The sequence below is a fragment of the Rhinolophus sinicus genome, linkage group LG15 (assembly GCF_036562045.2).
Source record: "Rhinolophus sinicus isolate RSC01 linkage group LG15, ASM3656204v1, whole genome shotgun sequence".
Taxonomy (NCBI): Eukaryota; Metazoa; Chordata; class Mammalia; order Chiroptera; family Rhinolophidae; genus Rhinolophus; species Rhinolophus sinicus.
Genome location: NC_133764.1, coordinates 40,352,350 through 40,365,308, shown reverse-complemented (window position 1 = coordinate 40,365,308; position 12,959 = coordinate 40,352,350). Strand labels below are relative to the sequence as shown.

The window sequence follows — 12,959 nt, the reverse complement described above, 5'->3', positions numbered from 1 at the left end:
AACCACAAGGTTGCCAGTTGGATTTCTCGAGTCCCACAAGGGACGGTGGGCAGCGCCCCCTGCGACTAAGATTGAACAGGGCACCTTGAGCTGAATTGCTGCTGAGCTCCCGGATGGCTCGTGTCCTCTCAATCACAAGGTTGCCGGTTCGACTCCCGCAAGGGATGGTGGGTTGTGCCCCCTGCAACTAGCAACAGCAACTGGACCTGGAGCTGAGCTGCGCCCTCCACAACTAAGATTGACAGGACAACAACTTGAAGCTGAATGGCACCCTCTACAACTAAGACTGAAAGGACAACAACTTGACTTGGGGGGAAAAAAAAGAAAACGTCCTGAAAGTGCACACTGTTCCCCAATAAAAAGTCCTATTCCCCCTCCCCAATTAAAAAGAAAAGAAAGAAAGAAAGCTGGGTCCAACCTGACTGCTGCAGAAACAAGCATAGGAGGGCACACTTGTCACACGGAGGGACTGACAACTCCTACCCAGACAGGGGAGCGTTATTCCCACTTCGCAGGAAGGCAGACAGACAGAGCTTATGTTGCCAGGAAGGTGCCCTGCGTAGATCACGGGTTAGGTGGATTTAGACTATTTTCTGGGAGGGCAGAAGGGCAAGCTTTTGTTGGCAGCTGTGTGGGAAGGCGAGGGTGAGCTGAGATGCATCGCGGCCAGAAATGTTTATTTCTTAACAGAAGGAACAAGGCCAGATGGGGCCTTCAGATTTCCTTTGAGGGCAGCGGACTTGGTCTCCCTCAGGAACAGCCTGTGAAGTGTGTCTCAAAAGATGGCATGGGTCTCTGGGCTGCCCAGGAAGGTGTGGCGTGCGGGGGGTCCTGCATCACTCTGCTCGCCCCAAGGAGAGCTGCTTGACATCCATTCGGTCTGAGAGCTTAATAAACATAAACTTTTATGTCAGACCCTGTAATTGGAAATTATGGATATATAATTTATATATGACTCAATGTAATGATTTATATAATGTTAAGTGATGATTTAGATAGGAAATATGACCCCCTCTCGCAGAATCTTTAATGAAAAGCATCGGTTCTTAGGAATTTATTTCTGGAGCTCTGTTTGAACGCAGCATGTTTGACATAAATCAGATCTAATTGTCATTTTATGATTAATGAACATATGCTGGCCGTTTTTCTCCATAATTAAACTTTATGTTCCATGCATCTGACAAAGCAAACCAAGTTTAGACTTTGACAGGTGGGTGGTGGGGCTTTTCCGTGTCTGTGTGTTTGTGTGTATACACTCATTTTTGTGCGTATTTATTTAGTAATGTACAAGTGTTAAGTTTCCATGAAGTCGGGTTTTCCGAGCTGTAAGATCATTAAGAATTAGTATTCAGACATGCGACTGAGCCAGCTCACAGAGGAGGAGAGGGCACAGATGGAGCCTGAGGCGGCGGGAGCCAGGCTGCAGTGTGAGAGGGACGGGCGGTGAGGCTGGAAGGGCTCTGCCCGCGAGAGCCCATCAGCCAGGAGCACGGCCACTTTCTCATGTTATAGCCGTCACAAAGAGCGCCGAGCAATGATGGAAGGAGGATTCACTGGGCAAAGGCACATTTTCCTTTCTGCTTTCCATACACTTCAGCAAGAATTGTAGTAATTTAAAAGGTGAGACGAGCATGTGGAAGGAAAGACATGTTGCTGGTCAGCACGCCTTCACTCACCTTTGTTTCCTGTTTCAGGACATAGACAAGTTCGGCAACGAGATCACCCAGCTGGCCCGCCCCCTGCCCGTGGAGTATCTGATCATAGATGTAAGTGCATGTCGTCCCCCCTGGGCTCACGGTGGGCGAGTTGGAGGTCAGGACTGCTAGCCGTGTGGTGGCTACACGAGGCTGGCAGCAGCCTGGACAGTTGCCCCCCTGCCCAGCGCAGGACATCCCTGGAAAAGCTCGCAATATTAAGGGCTTTTTCTTTCAGTTGTGTTTTATTTTTCTCCTTAAAAACAACTGAGGGATTAACTTCTCCCAAACTAAAGTACAACAAAGGACCACGGACCAGGCCGAGCAGCCTCTGGTGGTCAGCGACCCAGCATGGCTTCAGGGGTGATGTGTGCGGTGCTGCCCTGGTCACAGCTCACGGCGGGCCGCTGTGTCGGAGTTGGCCCCAGGCAACACAGCCGTGACAATTCTCACATCAGGGGCCAGTGGATTCCTGGGTGGAACTCCAGGGGCCAAGAAGGCCCCTGGCTCCAGTGCGCGTGCCCAGAGTCTCAGCTCTGGCAGCATGCTCTGGTCTCGGAGAGGGGGCCGCAGAGCAAGACCGTGCGGGCTGCAGGAGCGAAGAGCGTCACGTCTATAGCAGTCAGCGCTCCGCCCAGAGGTGAAGGGAGCTGCTCGTCCCCTAACTGCCACCTGCCAGGATCTATGCGGGCTGCATTGGGACTTGGGGTGGGCATGTGATGCAGGCTGTGAAATACCATGGCACTGGGGGCAGCGGGTCCCTGGGAGAAAGCCGAGCACTGGCGCTCCATCCAGTGACAGCTCCGTAAAGGCATCTGTGTTTGAGGCTGCCTGGGGCGTGATTAAGATGAAAACAGATTGATGGAACACATTCTTAGGCGGCGTCAGCATGATTTCAAGACAGCTTTCAGAGGTCTTCTCTCCCAGTGGCCACCCCACCCCTCCTTTTATAAAAGATCTAAGTTCTTGCCTTAGTGTATTGTTTCAGTTGTTTTGATGGGTGAGGGAACATTCCCCCCATGTGATACCTAAGCTCTGTTTTTGGTGACGATGTTGGAGCAGTCCCCCGATGGCATGTGCCCAGACAAGTGTGCTCAGCTCGTCGCCTGGCCCCAGGCCCAACACCTGACCAGGGCGCTTAGGGAGAGGGCAGGTAGAGCACAGGCCCAGGGGCTCGGTCCCTGCATCCCCTCCCCCAGGCATCTCGGATTGGCACTGAGCGCTCCAAGGGACAATTATGGGTCTGACACACCCTTCTCTCAATTGCACACTTACTTACTAGTAGGTGTTCCGCTGTGCTGCTCCATGGCCATATCTGCCCTCCCAAAGGGAGGACCCACGCTGTCCACAGGCCTCTGTCTCACCAGCGTGGACAGCCCTCTGCCGTCTTTAGAGTCATGACAGCAGCTGAGCTGAGCCCGTGGGTACCAGCTGCTCTGAGGGTTTCGCCTCTGAGGGCATTTATCCTCCTGGCAGCCTTAGCGGAGGTATGAACAAAGTGAGGCTTGGGGTCCTGGCTGACAAGCCACGCAGCTTGGACGGGCCCATCGCTCAAGTCCCTGGCCTCGTCCACGAGGGAGCACGAGGCTCGGCTGCGCCTTCAGAGTGCTGGCGCAGTCACAGCGCAGCGCTGCCTCTGCGGGGATGAAAACAGCAGGTGACATTTTCATTCATTAGAAATAGTCCCAAAGGAACCAGCATGGCTGCCTAACCCTGCTGCCACTGTTGTCGTCTTGCAGAGGAAAAGCTGCGTCAACCGAAAGGTGGCTGACAACTCCCACTTGGGGGGGCTCTTCCAGGAGCAGTGAGAAGCTACCTGCCGATTCTTACACATTTACACTGTTCCTGTGGCTTCTGTTGATGATACATTAGCTGTAACGTGCCCCCTGTCGTCACGAAAGCATGTCTGAGCCAATGAGGGCCTTAGGCTCCCTTCAGACACAGGCTCTCGGTTCCAGTTGTCCCCAGGGGAGAGTGGGAGCTGTGCCCTGCAGCCCAGAGGCCACGGTTCTTCCTGCCTGCACATAGCCTGGCCCCACGGAGCAGTGCCCCTGAACTCAGCAGAGCCTCAGCAAGCTCACTGAGGGCACCGCGGCTCTCAGAACCCTCAGGCTGACTCACACGTGCCCTCCAGACCGCGATGGGAACAGTCAGCTCCTGAAATGCCTCCGTGCTATCCCCATGGTCACCCCAGAGTTCATGGCCACAGAGATCAGCTGTGTGGCAGGCTTGTCATATGGGAGCTGTGCGTCAGGCAGTCGCAGGCAGACTTGACTTATATATCATGGAACCAGCCTGGGTTCTGAGGTCTTCTCTCCCAGTGGCTGTCCTCAGGCTGCCCACATGTGCCATGATCTTAGAAATTATTCAGAGTGATTCCTTAGTTTGCTTCCCAGAGTCAGTTCCAGAATTTTCATTCGGGTGGTACTAAGGCTTAATTAGGGCTCTAGCTGCTGTAACTTGGGGCTGGGGGTGGGGGGTGGCAGTTGAGGGCTGTCCTGTTTACAGCATAATTAATTTATGTCATGGGTTTGTCTTTTTGTTCATTAGATCACAACAACTTTCCCAAAGGATCCAGTTTATACTTTTTCTATATCGCAAAATCCATTTCCTATTGAAAACCGGGATGTATTGGGTGAAACACAGGTAAGCTCTTTGTTTCTAGAAACGTAATTTAAGTAACTACTGCTTGTTTATCTAGTGCCAGCATTTCTTTTCCAAAGTTCCCAGCTTTCAGACTGCCCTGACTTACTCTGTGGCAGAGCCCAGCTGTGCCTTTTTCTCTGACACTTGATCACTGACCCCCTCTCAGAGCTGGGTGACAGATGACCACCAAGGCCTATCCCGCCAGTTGGGTCAGGCCTACGGCTTGGCCGGGAGGACCATTCTTAGTTGACTTCCTTTGTTCCCCAAAATGTAGTTGTCACGTCGTGTCCTCTTACCACAATTTTTCATTGTTGATGCACGTCATCTCTGTATGGAGCTGTCTTGCTCCGCGGTTTGCTTCAGCCCTGCCTTATCAGCCTGCTGCGTTTCTCAGGCACCGTGTGAGCTTGGAGCTTCCCGTGGCCTGACCACAGACGTTCGGCTCCTGGTGCCGTGGCCTCTGCTGTCACTGGCGAGCAGGCCAAATCAGAACTGCTGGGACTGCCCTGTGGGGGCCGCGTAGATGGTCTGATTGGCTGACAGGTGTTGTAGAAAATGGCTTGGTTAAAGAATGTTTGTAAAGAGATTTTGTTTTCAAGCTGGTGGTTTGTTTACAAAACCTCTCTGACACTTTGGTCTCCTCACTGCCCATCTGCCTGGGCATTCGGGGTACTTAAGGAGGTGCAGAGCCACTTACTGGGTGGCACCCATGAGTCTCGTGGTTTGAGTCCGTGTTGCATAGTGAGTGCCTTCTCCCCACCACACATACACCTCCTCCTCCTCCGTGTCTGCTGCCCCAAGTCAACAAGGCACCTAGACGGGAAGGGATGGTCCCTGAGTACATGTGTCTCACAGCTGGGTCACCTTCCTGGGAGAGGGAGGCCACAGCTTATTGTTCAACTGTGTTCCTCTGTCCCTGGGTCCCCGCCAGTGGCTATAGAAAGACAGAGAGAGAGAGACGTCTATCAGCCTGAAATGTATTTAGTTACGTCTTGGGAGGAGAAGGGCTCTGCTGTGGGTCTGGCCCTGTGTGTTTATTTCCTCCCTCCCACCCCGTCACCAGGACTTCCACAGTTTGGCCACCTACTTGTCCCAGAGTACCTCGTCCGTGTTCTTGGATACCATCTCGGATTTCCACCTCCTGCTGTTTCTGGTCACCAACGAGGTCATGCCTCTGCAGGTACGGGTCGGCGTGCGCCTGCGAAGCACCCACCTGGCTTCGGTGGTCCCCAGGTGGGGTCTGCGTAAAGAGGTCTTTCCTTTCCTCACGTGCCAGAGACTTGAGTCGAGTCCCCTCTTACGTCCAGTGGTCTGTAGCTTTTCACAAGGGGCTTATTGATAGACGAATTTTTTTCACATTTAGCATTTGCATTAAGACACCTTACTTAAGTGTCCACTTTCTGTGACGGAGGCTGGTCTCCTTCATTTGTTACAACCATGTGGGAAGCAGATGTTGTTTAGCTGTGTGTCCCTCAGCATGAAGCATTCGAGATCCAACCAACACGCCTGTCCTAACAGCTTCAGAACCACGGCCCCTGCTTTTGACTGACATCTCCCTCTCCCAGCTCAGCTTCTATCACTGTGGTCCACACAGTTGGCCAGCAGCCAGGCCCCGAGTGCACAGCTGGCACTGTGAGACACCTTGTGGGGGGACAAGAGGGCGAGTGGTCCAGACGGCAGCTGCTCTCTGAGCAGTGCGGGGCAGTGGGCAGCGGGGCAGCGGGTCCAGCCGGGAGGCCCTTTGCAGGTGCCGGGTCGTGGATGTCCGTTCTTTGGCCTTTTTCTGCCTGGGACCCACAGAAACACCAGAGAGAAAGTAGCCATTTCTTTCAGAGACTCTGATACCCCTGACTCAGCACCTTCCCCCAAAGGTGACAGAACAGAGTGGAGAGGCACACTGCTTTTCTCCGCCAGGCAGCCTGTAGCTTTTCTTGTATCCTGCTGGCTTTATCTTGTGCCTGTATTTTGTCCCAAATCTACTGCCTTCTGATACACCAGGCACCCTGAGAGTTCCCCCAGCTTTGCCTTCCCTGTGACGCCCTGAGAGTTGCACCTCCAGCCCCAGAGTCGCAGCCCATCTAGTGGGCCGGGTGATGAAAGACGGGCGCTACAACAGGGCATCCTCGCTAGCAAGCGGCTCCCGGTGTACAGTCACCTATCAGAAGCACGTTCTGTAGGCACTGAGAGTGCCCTGAAAGCTTGGAACCCTCTTGTTACACTCCTCCTTCTGCCCCCGAAGGCCTAGGCTGTAGAGTGTGTTTCTAAAGATGTGATTGAAAAGAGAAAAGCTGGAGGGTAGAGTGAGGGAGGAGGGTGGACTGTCCATCCACCTGAGTCCCCAGGAAAAGGGTGGGAGCCTCTGTTATCTCGGTGACAGACAGCACAATAGCCAACTTGGGGCTGTTCGGACAGAATTTAAATCCTAGCTCAATTTAGCACTTCTATTTATAGACCGAAGTGTGTGGCATTTTGCGTTTCATAGTGACAGACTGCCAGGTTTTCTAAATTCCCTCTGAAGTTACGTCATGACGTTAGGGGGGAAAAAAACCTATAGCAAGTGTGTGCCCATCACAGGCAAAGTGAGCTGGAACCTTCTTTTATGGCTTCTCACAGGACAGCATCAGCTTACTGCTGGAGGCCGTGAGGACCAGGAATGAGGAGCTCGCGCAGACATGGAAGAAGTCTGAGCAGTGGGCCACCATCGAGCAGCTCTGCAGTAAGTGGCCTCCCCTTCCTCCATCCCTGGGGCACAGCTCCAGAACTTGTCATTATGCCCTGGAAACCCGACCCCACATGCGTCCTGGTGGGAGTCGTGGGCAGTCGGACAAACACAGACAGACCTGCCAGGGCACGTGGGTGTTCACTACTGTGACATACGTGCTCCAGGACCACAGATCGTTGGTACACAGCTCTGTGAATTTTGACACATCAACGTACTGGGCATGCTAATGTTCAAGCATCTTGGGAGCAATTGGAAAATCACTGTGTTAGATAAACAGAGATCACATTCACACATGTGCTGAGAACCCAGGGACCTTTTGGTCTCCTCGGCGTTTCTTTTTCCCTTTTTCCCACCAGTCCTCAGAGATTTCTTGATTGAGAGGGGAAAAGAGTTACAGAATAGAATGTGGGGTTCTGTACCTCCGGGAGCCTGAGTGACCACACCATCCTGGTGACAGCCTTGTCCGCCGGCGGGGTAGCTGCTCCCAGCGCGTCCGTCTCGTGCCTGCGTGCTGCTGGCGCCATGCGGCCCGCCCTGTGCAGCCGGGAGGCCAAAGGGCAGGTGCTGTGCGTGCTCTTCCCTGTGGGCTTGAAAAGGACAGGCATGCCCTTTAAGACAACCTTGAAAATGCGTGTTTGAGAAGTTTGTACTGTTTTCTCAATCTAGTAGGTAGGTACCAGAGCCCAAATTAGCCCAGCAGAAACTCCACAGGATGTGAGCCGAGGGCGGCCGCCTGAGCGTCCTCACTCTCGCGACACTAAGACACCCGGGAGCTCTGTGGGTTCCAGAGCCTCGGTTGTGTTGTGCTCCTTGTTAAGTTTTCTTTCCACCCAGTTCTGAAGGACAAACCAGTAGTGTGGCCACTCTGTGTGCCATGTGTTCTGCCCTGATGTTCTGAATGCTGTTCATATGTTCCAGAAGAGACATGACAAACTATTCTCACCAAACTCCCTAAAATAAAGCTCAGCCTCGTGTCCTTGGGGAGGGCAGTAGGGTGCTTCTGGCCAGTGGCATCGGCACCTGGTATGACCCCCATGTAGGGGGCTCTCCGCCCCCCGCCCCCATGTTGTTTTGGGATCCTTCACACAGAAACTGATTATAGCAGCTTCCATGTTCTGGAGCCCCCCCCACCCCCCAACCCAGGAAGTGCCAGAAGGGCCTGCACACAGGGAAGCCGAGAGGCCCAGAGCTCCCTGCAGGCCTGAAGGGAGGACGGGTCGGTCAGGAGGTCGGCTGGGGAAATGGAAACTAGATCCGCAGAAGTTCCAGTCTGAGCAGTTGGCATGTCTTTGCCATCCCCATTAGACAATAACCTAAAGCTAGCGGCCCCATGGGTTCTGGGGCCCACGGGCTGCACCCCGCATGTTTAAACGGGGGAAGTGGAAACCCGCACCGGGTCCGGCGTCAGTGCCATGGCAGCAGGGTGACACAGCCTCTGCTTGGAGAGCTCCAGGTGGTCGTGACTCACTTTGCTGCCAAGTGTGTTATGTGATTGTCAGATCCTATCAACAGGTATTCTACTCATGGAGCTCAAATTACTGTGCATGGCATTGGTGACAAATTAATGACAGCACCACAGCACGTGCAACACCTATGGGTAGTTAGTGGAAGCCATGTGAGAGCTCCCTGCTGAAAGCTAACACTTTGCCAAAAGCAGAACTAAGTAAATCGAAAGAAATATCATCTTTCCGATTGAGAGACTCAATATATTATTTTTAAGATGTCAGTTTTCCCCAAATCGGTCAGCACGATCCCAATCACAATCCCCACAGGCTTTTTCTTTTTCGGATTGGGGGGGTGGGAGTGGTTACACGATTTTTCCGGGAGCGCAGAGGGCTGAGAAGACCACCTTGAAAAACAGCACACAGACTTTGACCTCCTCGATGTGCACCACATACAGAAGTCAACTCAAGATGGGTCATAGACGTCAAGGTAAAAGCTAGAGCGACAGCAAGCTGACCATCTTGAGGACCTTGAGGTAGGACAGAGAAAAACACTGACCACGAATAACTGTCTGGTAGGACTTTATCAAAATGAAACCCTGTGCTCATCACAAGACTCTTAAAAAGATGAAGTCAGGGCACAGACTGGGAGGGAATGTCTGCAATACGTGTAGATGACGTGGGATGTAACGTGCAGTCATGTGCCGCTAACGACAGGATACTATCTGAGAAATGTGTCGTCATGCAGTCACACGGCTGGCAGTGCAGTGGGTCTGGTGACGCCAGCGTCCCCACAAACCTGGGGAATACGCTGCGACGTCATGCTTGCCACGAAGTCACTAGGCCACAGAAATCTCCAGCTCCCTTGTAACCTATGGGACCACCATCGTACATGTGGGTTCATCATTGACCGAAATGTCGTTATGTGGCACATGACTATATAGAGAGCGCTGCATTTTTTTTTTTAATTGGGGAATATTGGGGAACAGTGTGTTTTTCCAGGGCCCATCAGCTCCAAGTCAAGTCGTTGTCCTTCAAGCTAGTTGTGGAGGGCGCAGCTCAGCTCCAAGTCCAGTCGCCGTGTTCAGTCTTTAGTTGCAGGGGGCACAGCCCACCATCCCATGTGGGAATTGAACCAGCAGCCTTGTTGTTCAGAGCTCACGCTCTAACCAGCTGAGCCACCCGGCCGCCCGAGAGCTCTGCATGTTGATAATAATCAAAAGGGAAAGAGCATGAGTAAAAACTGGGCAAAAGACATAGACATTTCACAAAAATACAGCAGTGGTCCACATTCGTCATCAGGGACGTGCAAGTTAAATGAGATGCCGTTGCCATTCATTGGAGTGGCTAAAATGAAAGAACTGACCGTGGCCGGAACCTTCGCTACCTGGTGAGAGTGAGAACATGACCCGACAGGCCCACTCCTGGGTTTTTACCCAAGAGACGTGAAAACACACAGGCACACAAAGGTTTGTGCAGGAATATTCACGGTGGCTTCGTTCACAGTGGCTCAGCACTGGCAATGATGCAGGTGTCCAGCACGAGGGGTGGGTGAGCAGTGAGGGTGTTCACGCAGCGCTGCCTCAGCAAGGGGTCGGGGCCAGTGGCCGTTCCCGCCAGCCTGGAGCTCCGCACACGGCAGCTCTGCAGCCGGGCTCTCAAGCCGCCTCTGCTGGCGCCCAGAGCAGAGGCCACTTTCACTCCGACGAGTGGAACAGTCCCAGAGGGTGGGAGTCATCCTGTGCAGAAATGATGGACACTCGCTTCTCTCCCCGCCCACAGGCACAGTTGGGGTGCAGCTTCCCGGCCTCCACGAGTACGGCGCTGTTGGGGGTTCCTCGCACGCTGCCGCGGCCGCCATGTGGGCCTGTCAGCACTGCACCTTCATGAACCAGCCGGGCACCGGCCACTGCGAGATGTGCAGCCTCCCCAGGACCTAGGGCCCCCGGCCGCCCCAGCCCTCTCTGACCAGGATCGCTGAGACGTGCCCACACCGGCAGTCCCGAAGGGCAGGGCGGGGGTGGCTGCCCTGGAGGAGGGGCCAGGCTGGCGCTCTTGCGGCTAGAACCAGTCCCCTGTGGGGCCGGGCGGCCTCCCCTGACGCCTCTGGTGCCAGCCCCCACTGCTGGGAGGACTGGCGCCTCTGACTTCACCTGGAACGGAGGGGCAGGAGCACCTGCTGCTGCCTCGCTTTCTTTCTCCTTCATTTGGATGCTTTTTGTTCTTGCCCCTTCCATGGTTTTGGTTGGGGGCTCTTGCTGGCCTCTGCCCTGATGGTCGGGGGCAGACCCTGCCTGCCAGGGCCACTTCCTCCCCTTCCGGCAGCCACTGTCGGGCGGAAACAAAGCGGCCACAGGCTCACCGGCCTCCCATCTGCTTGGTCTGCAGGTTAACTGGCTGCCTACCCTTCTCCTGCCCCCACCTGATATCCAGGTGGCGTTTTAAAGTCGGCATTGGTTGTAATAACAGTTATCGGTAATTCCTGCCCAGAAGACTTATTTATTTTTTTTAAGATGAAAACTGCATAAAAGGGGAGTGAGACTAGTTCCCACTTCCTTCCCTCTAGTGAGTCCCTGTGGGTGTGTGCAGGGTGGGTGAGTGTGGACGGGGACCCACAGTCACTTCTTGGAAGTAAACCTCAGTGCCTGAGACCTTTTCTGCTAAGCTGTCCAGCCTTGGCAGCTGCAGACATGGGCCGTCCGAGCAGGAGCGCAGCGGTGGCTCCCACCAGGCAGGCGGCCCCTCCAGACAGCCAATACCGCTGGCCAGGCCTGCATGGGGTGAGCTGGGTTGCCCAGGACCAGAAGCTCTGGTCCCCTTCGCCCCATACACAGTTCTTTCCCGTGGCCCCATCCAGCCCCTGGCCTGTGGCACAGTGACTTGGCCATTGAGACAGGCCTGGGTGAGGGAGTAGGGGCTTTTGACCTGTTGTGAGGCCACTTGGGTCTGCTGTGGGGGCCTTGGAAAGTGGCCACTGTGCTGCCGGTGTGAGGTCTGGGTGGTGGTCAGACCTTGCGCATGTGCTCTGGGCTCCCTGAATTTCCTCTGGCTGGGCTGTACTCGGGTCCTACCCCAGGGACTTGCAGGCATGCTGATGCCTCTTTGCCTTAACAAGAGCTGTGTCTCCGAGCAGCCCCAAACCCATGGGAGAGGCGGCCCAGACACAGTATGCTCGGGGCCTTCATGTCTGCCCGGGGCGGGGCGGGCCTGGCCTGTGCAGAGCGCACTGGGTGTTGGCTTCTGCCACGTCCACCGGCACAGACTGGTCTGCTCTTAGGGCCACAGCAGAGCAGCTGAGCCAGGGAGCAGGAGGGCCAGAGCAGCCCATCTGTGACACAGCCCGCTGCTGAGGACTGTCTGGTCGCACCTCCAGGTGCACTGGCTGGAGCTCCGGCCTCTGTCGTTTGGTCCCTGCGGTCATACATGAGGCTGCAGGTGGGCCCTGTGCGTGGCCTGTTTCCCAGTGCCCGGGGAGGCCAGAGGTGCCGCTTGCTTTGTCTTCATCCACCCAGCTAGTTCCTTTCCGCCAGCATTCTCTCTTGAGTTCTGGCATCTGCACCACTCGTTTGTTTCCTTCTGTCTTTTAGCTAAAGAAAAAGCGTGATTTCTCTGCTTCTGGTTTTGAGTCACTCTGTTCAGTAATGCACTTTATTTTATTGTCCAAAGAGTTGAGCTCAGTAAAGGGTATGGGAGTGCCCTGCCAGCTGGTGGGCTTGGGCCCAGGCAGCTCAGCCTCCTCTGTGCAGAGGAGGGGGCCCCCCAGCCCCACCTTCCTCCTACCTGCCCTCGCTTGGACACAGCCTCTCATGTCACCAGGCGCCGTAGCCCAGCAAGGGTGGCTGAGTGCACACCTGTTCAGGTGAACACAGCTGCTGCCCGCCCGCCTCTGACCAGTCTGCTCCCGGGGCTTCCGCTTCGGCTCTGCTGGGGACTCAAGGGTGTGCGTCGGCCGGGCTTGCGTGAGCATTTCCTGGCCTCCGGCCCTGCAGTGCGACTAATAAAAGCACCTGAAGCGATGCCGGGCTCCCCATTTGTCGTTCTGGGCCTGAGGCCTCTCCTTGTGCCCTCAGCTCTTTGTCTGCAGGGCAAGTTCGCATCTCCTTTGTGTTAGGTGACCACTTTCTCCTCACCTCATTGTGTCACTGTCCTCCGCTGACATGTTTGACTATTGAAGGGTAGATAATCCCCCCACCCCAGGCACCCCTGCTCTGAGCTTCCAGTGGGAGGTCTGGGTGGAAGGGGGCCTGGCCTCCCTAGGGTGCCCTTTTTGTGCCTTTCCTGCCTGTCGGCCACTTGGCTGCACCTGGGCCTCTGCGTGCTGGGACAGACGCATGTGGCCAGGCAGCAGGTGAGGGACGAGGTCCAGGAGCCCCAGGCTGCACAGGTGCGTGGGAGTGAAGCCAGAAGTGACACTGCCTGGCCTGAGCTACCTTGCCCCCAGCCTCCACACACACG

At 55.0% G+C, this 12,959-nt stretch overlaps 1 protein-coding gene across 1 annotated transcript in view; it reads left to right on the top strand.

Moving 5' to 3' along the window:
- NPLOC4 (NPL4 homolog, ubiquitin recognition factor) overlaps positions 1-12,520 on the top strand; it is a 47,174-nt gene extending 34,654 nt beyond the window's left edge. Inside the window, exons 13-17 of the mRNA XM_074320324.1 lie at positions 1,695-1,766; positions 4,245-4,340; positions 5,404-5,520; positions 6,954-7,056; positions 10,287-12,520. Of these exons, the coding sequence (XP_074176425.1) occupies positions 1,695-1,766; positions 4,245-4,340; positions 5,404-5,520; positions 6,954-7,056; positions 10,287-10,444 (546 nt within the window). The 3' untranslated portion in view covers positions 10,445-12,520. The remainder of the gene's footprint in view (positions 1-1,694; positions 1,767-4,244; positions 4,341-5,403; positions 5,521-6,953; positions 7,057-10,286) is intronic.
- The last annotated feature ends 439 nt before the right edge of the window (positions 12,521-12,959 follow it).